The sequence below is a fragment of the Corylus avellana genome, chromosome ca3 (assembly GCF_901000735.1).
Source record: "Corylus avellana chromosome ca3, CavTom2PMs-1.0".
Lineage (NCBI taxonomy): Eukaryota > Viridiplantae > Streptophyta > Magnoliopsida > Fagales > Betulaceae > Corylus > Corylus avellana.
Window position 1 is genome coordinate 14495963 of NC_081543.1, and position 18390 is coordinate 14514352.

At 33.0% G+C, this 18390-nt stretch overlaps 1 protein-coding gene across 1 annotated transcript; it reads left to right on the forward strand.

Annotated features, from left to right (window-relative positions):
* The first annotated feature begins 8507 nt into the window (after window positions 1–8507).
* Window positions 8508–10708, forward strand: LOC132175037 (BOI-related E3 ubiquitin-protein ligase 1-like). Its single transcript, XM_059586838.1, has 4 exons — window positions 8508–9073; window positions 9191–9279; window positions 9398–9777; window positions 9894–10708. Exons 1-4 carry the CDS (start codon window positions 9027–9029, stop codon window positions 10419–10421), a joined length of 1044 nt encoding a protein of 347 aa, XP_059442821.1. The 5' UTR covers window positions 8508–9026; the 3' UTR covers window positions 10422–10708.
* The last annotated feature ends 7682 nt before the right edge of the window (window positions 10709–18390 follow it).

Here is an 18390-nt window from a genome sequence, read left to right on the forward strand (position 1 = left end):
TTTCCAATATATACATCTAGCTTGTACACACTTTCGAGGTGGGATCAGTGATGAGTCCTTATTGGTTTGATGTCACTCAGTGGGTTGAATCATTAATTTATAACTCTTTACAATTTTTTTTTTCAGATATATAAAAATAATTGTACTCCTTTTTGGCTATAAATTCAAGGGTTGCAGTAGCACCATGTGCAACTACATGTTAAAGAGATACGATGATGACATGCAAAAAGTACTGGGTGGACCGAGCACAAATAGTGCAACACATTCTTTGTCTTTATAGAATTTCTATGGTAAAGAGTTGAAGAAAATAATACAGTTTTTACTTTTTCTTGGATATATATATATATAACTATCAAATATTTGATGTCTTCCATGCATCCTCATGCACTAAGTAAGCTGTTAATTAATCACACAAATTAAAATATTTTCGCTAAAATATATCATATAACACTAGCTAGATCGAGTAATCCCACCCCTTAGCTAGTTATAAATATGTATGAAATTATGTTAAAATAAGTAGAAAATGCCTTCTAATTAATCACCATTCCAGAACCCATGTCATTGTTCTATAATTAATAAAAAATAAAAAAGAAAAGAAAGTTGATCTTTCGAAAATATATATAAATCCCCATTTTATCAATAATTAGATAGTCTTCCTACTCCACCTTAATTATTTTGTTTCGATCTGTTTATCTTTTGGTAGGGCATCCGATATAGTATGTTTCTTAACAACAAAAATATATACATTAAATATTGATATTAATTAATTAAGGACGTATATATATATATTCAATTACTTCCCTTCATTCCCTTCCAAATGCTTTAATTAGCGACATAATAAAAAAATAAAAAAAAATGCATTATGGGTGATGTGTTCAGCCACAATGAATGTATGAAAATGTCAAAAGTTTTTAGGTAATAGTTAAGTGATAATTGGTTTTGTTGAGGTGATAGCTTACTAGGCTGACATAGACAATTGAATTTGTTACCTGTGAATGAGTTAGCATTATATAATATGCAGTATATATATATATATATATTAATTGAATTGCCATAGACGAATCTCCATTACCTTGTTTGTTAGCTCAGATGATCTCCATCAAAGATAAGATAATTAATATAATTAGGAGATTGTAATAATTGTGATAAGCTAGCTATGAGTTAGTAGCAGTCCTCTCAAAATAATTTAACTAACGTGGAAAAAAGATACCCTTTTAAAACATAATCGAGTATGAAAATCTGCTTTAATTCAGAGTATGTGATTCTCACATGCATTATTAACAATTTACGTAAAAACAACACATTCTAATTAAGCTTTATATATATATATATTAGTTTTCTTGGAAAATGCATAAGAGTACTGTTTTATTTTATTTTTAGAAAGAAAAAAATAATAAAGAGAAAAATAAATTGAATATAAAATGTTGCTAGCTAGACATGTGGGTTGTGATTAGGGAAGGTTAGGAGTGCTTTTGGTGTGGAAAAAAGAAAGGGTATTGGTAGTGGGTAAACTGTAGAGAGGTGGTGGAGGAGGGATGGAATTAATGAAGGGATAGTGCAAGATTAACAAAATAAAAAGTCCAACAAACTTAACTGTAAAGAAAAAGAGAGAGAGAAAATAATTAAAGAAAAAAAAATGAAAAGAAGTTTTGGGAGTGTGTGGGTCAAGGAAATAGATGGGGAATGGTTGGATTAGGATTAAAGAAATGTCTTAAGTAAAGTGGGTGTGTCTTCAACCCAAGAAAATGCGCCTCATTTCATGATACTTCTTGGAAATGATGGCTCACATTTGATTTGGACTTTAATCCCCAACACCAAAAATAAAAAATAAAAATTATTGACTAAATTTGCATTATAGCTTTTATTATAATTAAGCTTGATTTTTACATGGTATTCATCAGATTAAGATCTCTTATAATTTTAAAGAAATTGTAGATTTTTAAATTATATAATTTAGGCCTTTCTTAGGTATCAAAACATTTCAAAAATGTCACATATTAAAAATGTGGCAGGTTACAATTGGATATATTTTCATCGGGTTCTTACTCTTTACGTCGTAAAAAAGCGTTGAACCAAAAACTATATTTTAGTTTTTTTAAAGAATAAGCGTCTCTTCAAAATTGAAGAAAAAATATTTTGGGAATGAAATGTTTTCAGGCTACTTTGACAACTTGCCACCCTTTTGATATGTAACATTTTCAAAGTGTTTCGATGCCTAAAAATGACCCAAATTTTAGTAATTGATCGACATGATAATTCGCGTGACACTGTTCAAAATAGTACTCAAATTACTGTGTTTTGCTCAAATTAATTAGTCTTAAAATTGTTAAATTAATTAGTCATGGGAAATGTAAAACTACCCGCCAGAGTGACAAGAAAGCCAAAATCGATGGATACTTTTATCAAAACTACATCTCTTAGTAATTCACAAAGTACATGAAGAACTGGTTTCCTTGTCCCAAGCCCCAAGCACAAGTCCATTAGGTTCCAGGAGATAAAACCAAAGGAGGATTCAAAAAAGGCTTAATTTGTAGAAAAATATTCTTCATTATTCCAAAGTTTGTACGGTTAACACATGAACGCGCGTGTTGACTCGGCCAATTATTTATGACTTAATTGGTCCTTGTTTACATCAATCTTTGAAGTATTCCGGATGGTCATTAATCTTTCTTTAAATTAATGAACATGACGTTTAGGTTTTTAACCCTTTTTCTTTTTTTTTTTTTTTCTAGTCCTATATATTCTTTACTACTCCATGTTGGTTGTAAGTTATTATAGAAAATTGTAGTAAAAGCAAGAGTAAAAAGAGAGACAAAGAATTAAGACGGTTCCGCTTCAAAGACCTAATTCACAGCTAGAATTACCCTAATGACTACATTGATAATGTAAAGTACTCCAAGTTAGCTTGAATATTTCTACAAAAGAACAAAAAAATTAAATTCCAAATATATATCTATTGATGTTATCAAATTTAGTTTTACCGAATCTGGGTATATATATATATATATATATATATATATATATACCTGGTAATATAATTACGTATACGATCATCTTTATTTCAATGAGATAAGAAAAATATTAACGTGAATCATTTATTTTATATATATATATATATATATATATGAAGATGATGATGGGTAGACGTGGTAAAAGAGTAATAGAAAAGTTAATGATGTTTTGTGAGAATCAAAGGAGAAAGATTAGGTGGTAATGAAACAATAAGAAAACAAAAGAAAGAAACAAAAAAAAGAGAGAAAAGGAAAGGCTGTCTTTAGAGGGAGAAGAAAACAATGAGTTTAAGAGAAAGAGAGGGTCGTATTTGCATGGCGTGCAGGGCTGTATTTGAATGCGAAAGAAAGACAGAGAGAGAGAGAGAGATCAGAGATGATTAATAGGTGGAGGAAGCCGACCGTAAGTGGGACCAAAACAAAGACAAATTGCGTGATGCCATTCCAAGCACTCTCTTTCACAATTTCCTGCTCTTCACTTTCTCTTTTTTTGGTGGCTTCCCCTCTTTCTTTGTCACCTCCATTACTTAAAGTTAAAAAATCCTTCTTGGTTTTGGGGAAGATCACCAATACCCAACACTCAAACCCTTTTTTTTTTTTTTTCATTCATTTTTCTTTTTAATTTGTAATATCAAATTGCCATTTTTTTTACATTAATTAATATACTGAATAATGATACTCTTCATACATATTTTATATCGGCTAACGTAATGTGTTTTAAGTGACAGATGAAATGAGTGTGATAAATGTATGTAAAGAGTAACCTTACTCTTGTATATTAAAGGAATTGGCGAGTTTCAAAATAGTTAATTTCACCAAATTAAATATCCTTTCTATTACTAATACTAATACTAATGGTAAAATTACTAAAATATAAACTTGTCTCCCACTTTTTTTTTTCTCTCTCTCTCTCTCTCAATTTCCTTAATTTTGGCCATTTTCCAACACATAAACACCAGATTGAGTGTTGAATTAAGAATATTTGTGTACAAACTAATAAAAATTAAGTTATCCATTAATATAGGCAATGAAAAAGTTAGGAGCAAATTCACGAAGCTTTGGATCTCAATTTCAAAGAAAGTTCTAAGTTTTTAAAAACGCGCACCCTTTTACATGCTATGTAAATATCTTTTTGTTTGTGTGCATAAATGTAGATTTTTTTCACATTTTTAAACTAATTTATATTTTAACGTACTTCCAAACAAAATAGTAGTAGGGTGGATAAAAGCGAAAATAATTAAGTAGTTTAGCCATTTTTAGATAGATGAAAGGAAAGGAGAAACTAAGAGGAAAGTGAGGTTTTTAAATATCTAATATGGATTATATATTGAGAGGCTAGGAACAAATTGAATATCATATTCTATATCACTTTTAAAAAAATAAATTCAATTTTCTAATTATTCTAAACAAAGGCTAGGTAATTACATTTTAAGATTCTCAATATTTAAAAAGAAAAGGGAGTGAAATTAATTAATCTAAAAAATACAAACGGGCTTCACCCAATAATTAAAGAAACTTGTTATCAATAACAATAAATGAACCCTAAACCCTATCCCACCTTATTACGAGACATTTCACTATAGAATCATACAAGCCCTTTTTTAAATAATAATAATAATAATAATAATAATGAATCTGTCTTTTTGAGCACCTAAATAATTCAGCCATGTGAAGTCTCCCATTCAAGATTCTTCTTATAGTTTTCTAAGATCTTATTTTAGAGTTATAGATTTTCTTTTTCTTTTTTTCTTTTTTATGGACATATTTGATATATTGAAGAAAATTGAGAAAAATCCCCACCATTCATTGAAGTGTAACTAAAGCTACAACAAAGTACTGTTGATAAATATTCAGCAATTTTGATTTATTTTGGAAACCATTTTTAGTAACTAATTTTTTAGGAAAATCAGGTCACCCACTCTCGTGCTTTTTGTCATTTTGATTTTAAAATCAAAGTTTTTAATTTAATAGATTCAAAACTCTGAGTTTTAGACTCATTCTAAATTCAAGAACTCATCACTTTTGTTAAAAATACTGTGAAAATACAATAATACTCCTTAAATATATTAAATAAAAAAAATTAAATAATTAAAAAAAAAAAAGAAAAAAAAAGTGACTATACTGGGTCAACCGTTCATCCACCATGCCACAATGGCTCGCGGCCACTCCATTAAAAGTGGATGGTAATTATTAACATAGGGGTGGCTCGCGGCTACCCTTAATAGCTCTTAAAAAATGTCCTTGAATAATCTCTATCAATGCACAAAACATATATGTCCACTCTTAATGGCTCTTAAAAGAGTAGATGTCTTTAACTTTTTATGCCCTTGCGGTCCAATAATACATGCATCTAAGTTGGTCATATTTAAATGGAAGTGTACGAACAAATGGGTTAAAAAATTTATTATATTTTTCAAATGAAACTTGGTTGAGATCTCAAATCTATTGCTTTTCCTTTTGATAAACACACACACACACGTTGTCATAATTATGGAACCGAGCAACTAAAGTGCTTCCTGTTATAAATCCTAGAGACATTTTCTTGGTACTTAGTACTTATACAACAAGCCTTGCTGTGAGAGTCATGATCTAGTCTTCTAATATACCTACAAGTTGATTGGGTTCTTCAGAATGCACCCTTCTTTAATCTATATTTTTTTTAAATTAATCACCATTTTCTTTTCCTCTGATTTCTTTTATTTGAAACACTCAAATGAATAACAAGGGTGTTGGGTGCTCTGTCGAATCATCGGCTGTGATACCATTGTTAGCATTCAAAGCATGCATATATATATATATATACAAGAAAAATATCAATAGCAAAAAGAAACAAGATTTTAACTTGGTTCAACTAGATTGCCTATGTCTACAAGCAACGTCGATCAATGATGTTTCTTCTTCACTAGTATCAAGGAAAAATACAATGAACTTATCTTTCCTCTCTCTCTCTTCTTCTTATGAAATTTCAAACTGCCTCCCAAAAAGGTATTAGGGTTTTTAATCCTAATTAAAACCACTAAGGTTACGTTTGGTACACGGAATAGCTATTATATTAGGAAAAAATGTATAGCTTTTATTAAGAATTGAAGAAGGTGAAATAGAATAGCGTTTCATTTTCTTAATAGAATAGCTATTTCGGATAACAAACATACCCTAAAGATTTGTTTGTTTCCTGCTCTCTTTTATTTCTATTTTCAAAACAGAAACATTAACAAACAATCTAAAACACAAAGCACTCAAATTAAAGAACCGTTTTGACCTTTATGCCACGTTAATTTTTTTTTTTTTTTTTTAAATAAAAACCCAAAAACACCCGATGAAAAACACATGGAGTGTACCGATAAGCAAGCAAGGTAATTAATAATCGGCACAGCAACAATAGCTGTACGTGGCAATAACTGTATTAACTATCAAAAATAAGCATTACACAACCCTCTAGATCTAGAAAGCCTATGTGTGGCTCAAAGGGTTTTATGGCCATTGGTTATTAATGCTGTTTTTTTGTTGAATCTTTGATAATGATCGATGTTCCTGTTTTACCAAGGAATTAATTAAAACAAAGCTTTAATTAAAGAAACATTTGAAATTCTCAATGCCTTAATCTTAGAGCAAAAACGTTAAAAGACTTTCTAATTAATCCCACATTTTTTGTGTCACTTGTAAAGTTTTGACGGACAAAGTTTTCCTCATCCATGAAAATCACATATGCTAAAGGTAGACGTCAGTTTGATGAACTGAACAGTTTGCCGAAAAATTTTGTCCATATTTTGTGGCCGTTGCAGACGATCATAAGGTTTAGAAAATTAATTTGTGTCGATAAAAAACAATATAGCTGTAACCAAGTTAATTTAAATAGGGTTTTTTTTTTTTCTTTCTTTCTTTCTTCTTTCACTCGTCTCCTTAAATTTAGGGTTAAATGGCTATATTCATTTGACATAGTCGTAGTTGAATTCTTGATCAAACCACTCAAAACCTCGTAAAAAGGAAAAGGGAAAACTCAACCACCAACCACGGCAATTAGGTTGGAGGTAGGGTGATCTGTTCTTTATTTTCTAAGATAAGAAATATAAGCAACAGGAAGCATGGGTAGCTGTTGATTTTTGAATTAATCTTCAAAACCAAGTAAAATTCAACCTCTTTTTTTTCTCTAAAAAAATATTGACCCAATAAAGAAAAATGGAACTTCAAATCTAGATTAGAAGAAACCTCATTTGGCACATCAACTGCTGACATTTTTTTTTTCTTATATAAATAGTATTTTTTTTTTGTCCCATTTTCTATAATATTATCCCTTCTGGAAAAGTAGATATATATCTAGATTCTTGGAACCTTTCCAACATGATTTAAGTGGCAAGATAGGAGATTATTGTAGACAACTAAGAGAAGAAAAGATTGTAAATCCCTAGAACCTTTCTATGTCAAACCTATATATATATATTATATTTAGCATATTACATTTCGATCCTCATATAATTAGGATGACGTAGTAATGAAAATTTGCTATTAGTTTTTCTCTTTTACAAGTTCTTTTTGATTCAAATGTTAATTTTTATTGTCACAACATTCCAATAATGTGATAGACGTACAAGAGTCCACTCAATAGCATTAGTATTTAAAAATAAAAAACATAAACCACAATAAAAATTAATTTAGTAAATTTTTGTATATGAGTAATGTTATTTAGTAAACTCTTATATAACTATCATATAACTTGTTGATGTAAAAATCAAATTAACACTATTAAAAAAAAAAAATCAATGGCCAATTTTTACCGTCAAGTCATTATTAATATTATTATTATTATTATCAATTCCCAAATGCCCAATTATCCATAATAAAAGCTAAGCATATTGGAAATAAAAATAAAAGAAATCGAAAAAATATAAAAGTAAACTAAGAAAATAAAAGAGAGAGAGTGAGAGGGACAGATGGGCAAAGGTGGCGAGAGACGGATGGGCCAGTGAGGCCACATACAAACAATCCCAGCGGCAGCGATGGCGCGGCAGAGACCAACACGCCCAACAACATCTACACCACTCCAACAACAAAACCTTCAACCCATAATTCACCATTCTCTCTCTCTCTCTCTCTCTCTCTCTCTCGTTATTTATTTGAACAACTTTTTAATAATCAACCAATTTTTTTATTATTATTTTTTTAAAAAAAAATAATAATAAATGCTTATTAAAGTTAAATATTGGTTTTGGTGATAACGAGCACGAGACTCCTCCTCAAGAAAAGCCAACCCCACGCGAAGAAGAAGAAGAAGCAAAGGTAAAGAAAGAAAGGCAAGAGAAAGAAAAGAGCAGAATAAGGTGTCTCTCTCTTGGACTGATTCCCTTCAATCGCATCTATCTCTTCCTCTCCCTATTCTCTCTCTCCCCTCTTTTACTTTCTCTCTCTCCCTCTCTCTCTCTCTCTCTCATATATATATATATATATATATATATATATAGAGAGAGAGTCTAGAGATATATAGATATATATATATATATATTACTCAATACAAAGCATATATAGAGAAACAAGGCAAACATACATAAAAAGAAAAGTAGGTGAAAACAAAGTGGCAGAGAGAGATAAATGGCAACAAGGGTAAGAGGATGGTGGTGTTGATGTTGGTGGTGGTGGTGGCCTCCCAACAGACATAATTTCAGCTCATGTCATTTTGATTCCCTTCTCTCTCTCTCTCTTTGTATCTTTCTCAAGTTTTTTTTTTTTTTTTTTCCTTTTCTTTTTTCAAATTTTCTCATTGAAGAGTCCGCCTTGGCTTTGTGGAAGCATCTTCCTTCTCTTTCATGCTTCTTATGTGCTAGCGTTTATTGTTGGCCCTTCACATTGCTCCATAATATCCTCCTCCCCTCATATATCCTTTGCCCTCCTCAGCTACCCACCCCATCATATTCATACATACCCCATCCCATCCCATCCCATCCCTTCCTATCCCATTTCATTTGCCTCCTCACCTTCTCTCTATCATCATTCTATTCTATTCTACACATACAATCCATTATAATGGCGGTCCAGGCTCAATACCCTTCAAATGTCCTCCTCCTAAACAGGTTTGCATTCTCTCTCTTTCTTTGCCTATCAAAATCTCTGCTTTCTTTTCATATCTTTTTCTTTCTTTGTCTAACCCCTTCTTCTTTCGTTGCTTAATTATATGTATATATTTGTAGAAACGGACAAGAAGGCCTTGATTATTCATTACAACCACAACCAGGAGGATTTCTTGATCAATCCCATATGTTATTGATCAACAATGGAGGTACTGCACACTTTTTTTTTTTTTTTTCCTTTTTTTTTGGTTGGCCAATATTTGAGTTCCTATGCCATTGGAGTGAATTCAGTTCTTGAAACGGGCTGTCTTTGTGATTAAATCACAGGGGGGAGTACTAATAATTCGCGGAAGAGAGGAAGAGAAGTTGCACCAGCTACTGGGGTGTCATCATCGGCTCCAATCAATCCAATTTTCTCTTTGCAATCTCAAGCTTCTCAGCTTATAGACCTCTCTCAGCTCCACAACCACCACCACCACCACCACCACCCCAATGTGGTCTCCACCGGCCTCCGCTTGTCTTTCGGGGACCAACAACAACAACAACAGCAACAACAACAATTACAACAACAACATCAACATCAACAACAGCAACAGCAACAACATGTTTGTCAATCATCGTCTCCTTTCCTATCGCTAATAGCAGAAGACTTCGCAAGCCAAATCAAACAACAGCGTGACGAAATCGAGCAATTCCTTCAAGCCCAGGTATTCATTTCGTCTTTGCTCAAATGGGTTTCTCATAAATTTAATTAATTTTTTTTTTTTTTTTGGGGGGTTCGGATTTGAAGGCTAATTTTGTTCTTTGTGGAACTGGGTAATAGGGAGAGCAACTGCAGCGCACATTAGCAGAGAAAAGGCAGAGGCACTATCGTGCGCTGCTGGGCGCAGCGGAGGGGGCAGTGACCCGGAGATTGCGAGAAAAGGAGGCGGAGGTGGAGAAGGCCGCGCGCAGGAACGCCGAGCTTGAGGCACGCGCGGCGCAACTTAGCGTGGAAGCGCAGGTATGGCAGGCGAAGGCCCGGTCCCAGGAGGCCCAGGCGGCGACCCTGCAGGCCCAACTCCAGAAGGCCATGATGAGCGGAGTTTCCCCCGCGCAGGATAGCAGGAGAGGGGAGGATCCGCTAGGTGGTGTAGAGGGCCAGGCGGAGGACGCCGAGTCGGCGTATAACGACCCGGACCGAGTCGTCGTATCGGGTCCGAGATGTAAAGCTTGTCGGAAACGCGTGGCGTCGGTGGTTCTGATACCGTGTCGGCATCTGTGCCTCTGTACAGAGTGTGACCAAGTGGCTCAGGCCTGCCCACTTTGCCTCACATTGAGAAGCTCTAGCGTTGAAGTTTACCTTTCTTAGGGCCCAATGCCCAAAAATGTCAATAGCCCAGGCCCAGTAAGAGGCCCCACCAGATGAGTGCCAGTTTTCTTTTTTCTTTTTTGAAAAAAAAAAAAAAAAAAAATCAAAATAATATCGAGTATAATAAGAATTACTTCTTCTTCTTTTTTTTTTTTGGTTCCCCCTCTTGGATTGGAAATACCTAGAGGTGATGATGTACATGGGCCACATGGGTAGTGGCATTTTTTTTTTTTTTTTTTGAAATTTAATTCATATATAAATTCTTTTATTTGATAATTACTTTGCCATGGTGTTTTTGTCCAAGTCCTTTTTTTTTTTAATGATGTTAATGGTAGTGGTATTGTTTTGTGTTTAAAGGAATAATAGTAGTAATATTACTTATTTGATTTTAATTATCTACTAGGAAACCCATTTCTCTCCAATGCATGTGGTGTGTACCATTTTTTCTACAATGCTTTCTTCCACTCCTTTCATTTAAATTTAAAATTCAAAATGTAGTATGATTTTATAAGAAATTATTTTTCCTAAATTAACTTTACCAAAATTTTATATTTTTGGTGCTTGTTAGACCTAATTTCTATTATCATCTATGCCTATAATGGTGCATTATGAAATGCACTAGTTTTCTTGAAAGTTGACATTCTAAATTCCCACCATAAGCACTTTTGAGAACAAAATCAAATTAGCTTTTGCCATAGATTATTAATAGGCTTCAAAGAAACAAGTAGCCATGTATAGATAGTGGTTTTTTCTTTTCTTCTTTTTTTCTTTTTCTTGTTTTAAAAGGACTTTTATTGGAATAGCATAAATCATATAATAACCTAGGAAACTCGGTACCAAAATTTTAAAATTGCCTCTAATTATTTTATTTTTTAATAAAATATTTTCTTAAAATTACCACTCGAAAATTTTATAGAAAAAGATTGTCCCCTCATACTTAAATGTTTAGTTCTGCCCCTAAAAATAACCTTTATTTTTATTTTATTTTTTTAGGGGGAGGGAAGCCTTAATCTTATAAGACGTTTATTTTTTGTTTAGTTTAGAGATTTGCCATTAATCAACTTCTTTGTCGAATGAAATGGCTAGGTTTTCATTATTCAATGAACACTATGGCTAGGGTTATACATCGCCCTATACAAGTGGTTATTAGCCCAGAATCACCTCCATAATTGCCCTCAAATGAGGGGCTTTTTGAGTCACTGTTCACCTATACAGGGCTGGCGAAACCACCTGTCATCACCATGGACAAGCGGATTTTTGGGCTATCCACCCATTGCATTATATATATATATATATATATATATATATATATAGTGTACTTAAGTGTAATATACCTAGTTATTTAAGCTTAAATGTCAAACATGGTCTATAATTATATGCTAGTTACTTGTTTTTTTGAAATCATACTAGTTACTAGTTATGCGCTTAGTAATCATCCTACATTCCTATGTAAAATGTAAATATATAAAATATGGTATAATTACTAGTGCTTACTTATTAATTAGTTAGTAGTTAGAACTTAGCAGTTACGTACACTAGTAAGTAGTAACCATGTATAGTATGTTAATATATACTATTGGAAGTGTATGGTAGTAACTATGAGGATCGCCAGCGAAGACGTTAGGTTTCAAGAGAGGGTGATTGTAGCATCTCACATCGCCTGGGTATGGATATGAAGATGTGATTATATGTTTACTTACACCATTCATAATATCAACGTGTTTTAAAGTCGTGATGGTCATGACCTCATCAAAACTCTCCAGTTAAACGAGTTTATGCGAGAGTAGTATGAAGATGAGTGACCTCTTGGAAAGTCTGGTTCATGAGAGTTAAAAGCGGACAATATTGTGTGTCAATGGGGTAAGGTGTTACAATTGGGATCACGGGGACCAATGTTGACAACTCAAGGGATGGGTTCCGGTTTGGCGCCATGTGGTTGTGCTCGGGCTTATTGGTGATGGGCCGGGCACTTGGGTCGGCAAGCCCAACCATTATAAGAGGAAAGCTTGAAGAGCATAAAGTACAATTGAAAATTTGTGTTTAGCTTGGTCAAAATATTTTAAGCTTGACATGAGGGTAGACAGTTTTATATGATTAATGGATGCCAAGGCCCATATGGTCTCTAAAAATGCCTTAGTAGGAGATTATTGGAAGTGGCCCAATTAATTAAATTTAAAAATGTTATTAACATATAGGGTTTGAATTATGATTGTGATAGGAAAATTGGCACCACTTCTGTGCTTGATTGGTGTTAGCTTGCAAAAGCCAACCTTCTAATTAAAGGAAAGCAATTCTTCAAAACGTTGGCCATGCCCATGATGCCCCTTAGACCGTTGAATCTTGAATTTAAAGCAGTTGAGTTTCTTAGGGCATTGAAAAGGCAGCCACCTTCATGTCTCTTTCAATCAACATATATATCCAGTGGATGCCAATTTTTTAGCAAAAGAAAAGTAGATTTATTCTTGTTCTAGAAAGATAACAAATGAAAACAAAGAAAGATCCTCGTGACAACTGCCTCAAAGATATTGTCTACGTAATTTCTATCATTTTATAAATTATATATATATATATATAAGAAATTGTATGTATATATGTAAGTACACAAAAAAATGGACCATGGATTTAATACTTTTTTCTTGATAATTATCGAAAAGATTTACTTTAAAATTAAAATGAGAAAAGTGAACATTACATTAATATTTATTTAACACTCCTTAAACAATGTGTCAAGGGAATTAGTCAACAAAAGCCATCAAAATATAATTTTAAAGTAGACAAACCAAACTATTTTGTGGTCTGCAATTATTTAGAAAAAAAAAAAATTGAAAGGTACAAAGATATTTTAAGAAAAAACAGGTAAATTGAAGATGCCATTCTTCTCTTTTCTCCTCTTAGTAAATTTCACAAAGGGAAGCACAAAAGTTACTCAAAATGTGAAAGCAATGAATGCTCTTTAGTAGACTGTTATATGACTGCCATACAATTTGATGATATAGCAGTAAAAATGGCTGATTTTTATCACTACGTCATCTCAATTATATGACAGTCGTATAATAGTCAGTCTTCTACATAATATGATAAATGATGAGACGGGATCATTGAATAATTAAGCATATGTAATCACATTTTATTGTACAACTCCCAACTATTGCTGACTTTTCAGATAAGCTGGAATCTGATTATTGTGATCACATGGCCATCACAGCACTTTGTCCATTGCTGCAACATGTATTAAGGGTTTGCTTGGAAGGTGTCAAAATAAGGGCATGTCACACTCAGTTCCTGCTGACCCATGAAAAGCTTTCAGAAGATTTATGTATTGGAAAAACCATGGCATTGAGTTTCTTGAAGGAAATTTCCAAGTGGTGTGTATGTGGGCTACATCAACCAAACAGAGCCTCTCCAACTTTACATTTCAACCAAAGTAGAAGCTGTTGGATTTATGGTTGTCATGGTTCCAGAACAAATTTTGAGCTGTCATGTATATCTTCAGGACAAGTGATCAGATTCATTTCATATTGGTAAGTCATCATTTACTTATTTCAATTAAATTAATGTAATGGATTAATTGCTTCTTAATTTGGAGTACCTAGCTAATTAATAAAAACTTGGGAGGAATGGTTTACTCTAGGTCGGTAAGATTTTTTAATTAATTCATATTTTTGCGTGATAAGCAAGGAAGTACGTTTTAAAGAATGTACAATTTTATAGGATGAACTGCGTTTGTAAAAATTTCATTTTTATTAATTGTGTTTTGAAATTGTTACCGCTAAATCAAACGGACTTATCAAGAAAGTAGTAAGGCCAAAAAAAATAAGCGCTTTCAGTTTGACCAACTTTGTGAATTAAAACAAACATTAAAAACAAAAAGCTTTCAAGCCACACACACATTTTTAAATAAAGAAAACGTGAAAAATTAATGTTTACGAGTGATAGAAAATGGAGTGCATTTAGAAAAGATAAATATTGTATACTGTACAAGTACCTGCACTCCATCCATCAAATCTAATGTGACATGGTCCGCATAACATTTGGTGAATGGAAATGAGTTTCATAATTGGGGGGAACACATCACATCAGCTTTGATGGATAGAATGTAAATATTTATTCTGTATTACTGTAACATTGCTCTTTTAAATTATACACGACTTTAAACATCGAACCGTATATATATATATATATATATAAAAAAAAAAATCTCAGTTTTATTGATTGCAATTTGAAATTGTTGCCGCTAAATCAAACCGACTTGTCGAGAAAGAAATAGGCCAAAAATAAAAAATAAGGCTTTCAGTCAGCTTAACCAACTTTGTGAACTAAAGTAAACATAAATCTGTTATTTCTAGGGTCGCATTTAGAGCTCTTGACCATATTGTGGAATTTATTTATTTATAATTTTCCTTTTTTCACTGTATATATGATTATGGAATTTGGGTCCTAAAGAAGTTGGATATGTTTGAATAATTGGTACTAAATGTCTTAAGTATGATTAAACAGGATACGTAGATGACTTTGAATTGCTGAAAATAAAGCTCATCAATGACCTTTTTTAATTAAGTGCATGCACTTGCTTGAACAAAACTTTTAACTTTATCCACAATTCCTCCCCAAAATTTGTGTTTGATTGACTATCTTAACAAAGTTTTCTTCAAATTGACATCTTATTCTTAAACCACGTGTTTTACACATGCATTTTTGAAAATACATACGAAAATCGAATAAGTTTGAATACTCAGCTTTTATTACACTCTCATACAACTGAGCTGATGTGGCATTATTCATCAGCTCTTAATTTTCTTTCTTTCTTTTTTAATAGAGGTTGATCCAATTATTTATGGGTACTGTCACATTAGCCTAATACTGTCACATCAACCTATTATTCACATTCATTTTACAGCAACTGACTTGTAGTGTTTTAAGTGATTATTTTTTGTTTTAATTTTTTAAGTGACGGACATGAAAAACTATTTATAACGAGTCACGTCAGCTGATATGAAATAGATGTAAAATGAAAAACTTTATCGCTATCATGATCAACCTAACCAGATCCCAAATTTTCAAATCTCAGACCTATTCATATGGGCAGTAGGATGGGACAAAAAAAATCACGTTTAACACAAGAGAAGTGTCCCAATGGGCAGTCCAAGATAAATATATATAAAGGAATGGTGTGGCTGGTTGATTAAGCAAGTATTATATTGGGCCTAGAGCTTTTGAATGGGACCAAATTTTGGGTTGAAAGTGAGGTGATGATAAAGACTTGATGATGGGTGTCATAGGAATTACCATGGCAGCAAACTATTCATGAGTATTTGACACTATATACAACAAGAGGGCAAAGGGGAAAGGGAAAGAAATGGCCGTCCATGCAAATTGCAAGCACATTTTGCTTTGCTTTTACCTTGTATTCTCCATATGCTTTTTCATCAATGGAAGTGGAGGACAGACATAACATCCTGTCTTCTTGCTATTATTGTCCCTATTTTCTACCGCACTATTTTTTTTTTTTTTTTTTTTCCATTTTCATTCAAGATAACTTCAATGTGGGAGCCTATTCTATGGGCTACCTAGATTTAAAATTAAAACTTCCCTTTGTTAGGTTTTTTTTTTACAATAAAAAATTAGGGTTTGAGTAAATTCTTTTAATTCAGTATATTAAACTGACATCTATTTTTAAAGCATGTAAAAATTACTTGCTAAGAATCGAAGGTGCAAGTTGATCGAAAGTCCCATCTTATGGGATTTTCCTTAAGATCGACATAGACCAATCATGTGCGGGACAAAGTGGCCTTATGAATAACAAATACTCACTCCTTCCCAGCACCTTATTGCTTAACACCCAGACTAAATGCTTCAGAGAAATATGTCGGTTTAATACATTAGGTTAGAGGAATTTTGTCTGATTTTTTATTTTTTATTTTAAAAAAATAAATAAATAAATAGAATGTTTTCCAGCCACTTAATCCTATACCCAAAAGTAGAAGAAGAGTGGAATAGAATCCAAATCTAATGGGCCATGGAAAAATAATTCTAAAACGGTCATATATTTCTTTTGCATCAAAATTTGAAAAAAAGAAAGGCAGAAAAGCTTCTCTCAGTCCTTTTCAAGAATAGTTATTAAAGCTTTAGACAATATATATAAAGCCATGAAAAGATAATGAATAAAGCATTACATGATATTAGAAGGGCTAGTCCTTGGGGGGTATTACTTTCTCTAAACCCTATGCCTTATTGCCTGCACTTGGGTATGTGTACCTATGACTAGTGTAGGTGTAGGTATGATGGTTTTCAAGTAATTTTTTTTTTCTTTTCTTTTTCTCCCCTTTATCTTGAAATCATTTTCACATTGAATCATGGCTACCAAACACAGCCTAATTGCTATGTTTCAGCCCAATTCAAGTGATAAAGCAATGTGTGGAAGTGGAAGGGCCCCTTGATATGATGCACTATGGATTGCAATTTGACAAAAGAGAGACATTGATCGGATACATTATTTGGTGTACTTCTTTATCATAACATGCATGTTCTTTGGTGCAGCTCTTTGGCCTTTTCTTTTCTTCAATTCTGTTAGGTGAGAATCCACATTCCCTTTTCCCTTTTCTTTTTTCCTTTGTTTTCATACTTCCCAAACAAAAATAGTAAGGAAAATTGAAATAGACATTTCTTTTCACAGATGCTGATGGAAATTTTTAACCACAATCTCAAATGGTAGAAAATTGCCATACAATGCAACTTCATTTTTTGACATAAACCTCCAAGTGCCATTAACCTAAGCTTGTACGTATTCATTTCTCTAAATTTGCAAGCGTGTCTCAAAGCTCATCGGGTAAAACAGAGAGGACCCGTTTCGTGGTTAGAATTTAATTTTAGTAATTTTACAAATTTAATAGTGTGTATATTGCCACATGGTCAACAAAAAGAAATCTAAATCGCGTGATAGATCCTCTTCACATCCTCATGGCCATCTAGTTATTAGATTATAGAATTGAAGAGACTGAGTTGGACTCTTCCCAACTCAATTATGATACTAGGAATCTAGGGAAGAAATGAAAATCTTATAGGAGAGTGAGATACTGAGATGTTAATGTATATGCAAGACTTACCATCAATGGGCCAGTAATGGGCTTGGATTTTGCTACACTGACTAATTCAAGTGACCCAACCCTATCATCTTCTCCCTTCTTTTCCTCATGTTTTTGCAATGGCCTGGTACAAGGAAGGCCCTGATAATTATTAATTTTCTGACATGCACTACCCTCAGAAATGAAGGGGAAGGACCACCAGAACAGCAAAGCATTTCACTCCTAACAAATCTAGCATGCAAGTGGCTGTGGGGGACCCTACACTAATGTCTAAGGTGTCTACATTTAGAAAGATTGGTTTCACTTAGTAGATTCTGACCCATCAAAATTTTCTTATTTTTTGGGACAAAACTGACCCATCACAACTATACCATTAATTTTAGTGGGTGGGTAGAAGGGTGTCAACACTCAACAGTGCTGTGAAGAAGCTCATCAAATGTATATATCTTTTTCCAATGTCCTGTTCTTACATTCATTGACCTATTGGGACAACACCATCAGTACTGAACTCTCAGCTTTTTTCACTTTCTATTATTTTCCCTTGGGGTGAGAGTCCTCTGCAGTGGGTTTCTCTGAAACTATGACAGTGGTAAATAGGCCCATGATTTTAGTGAGAGAAAATAATGAAAAAAGTCATTAGGGCTTGTTTGGACCCTTTGTTGTCTGTTTGGATATAAAAGAAACTTGTGATGAGACTGTTCTTAGAGTCTATATTTGATTCTATCCACCAGAAATGCATACAAAGTGAGTCTATGTCTTAGCCTAGCATGATATTTTCCATTGCAGCAATGCTACTACAGCTGCCATTTGAATACCAAATATGCAGAAGTGAAGCTTCTTCTCATTTTAGATCATTATTCTGTTGTACACAAAATTGGTCATCATAA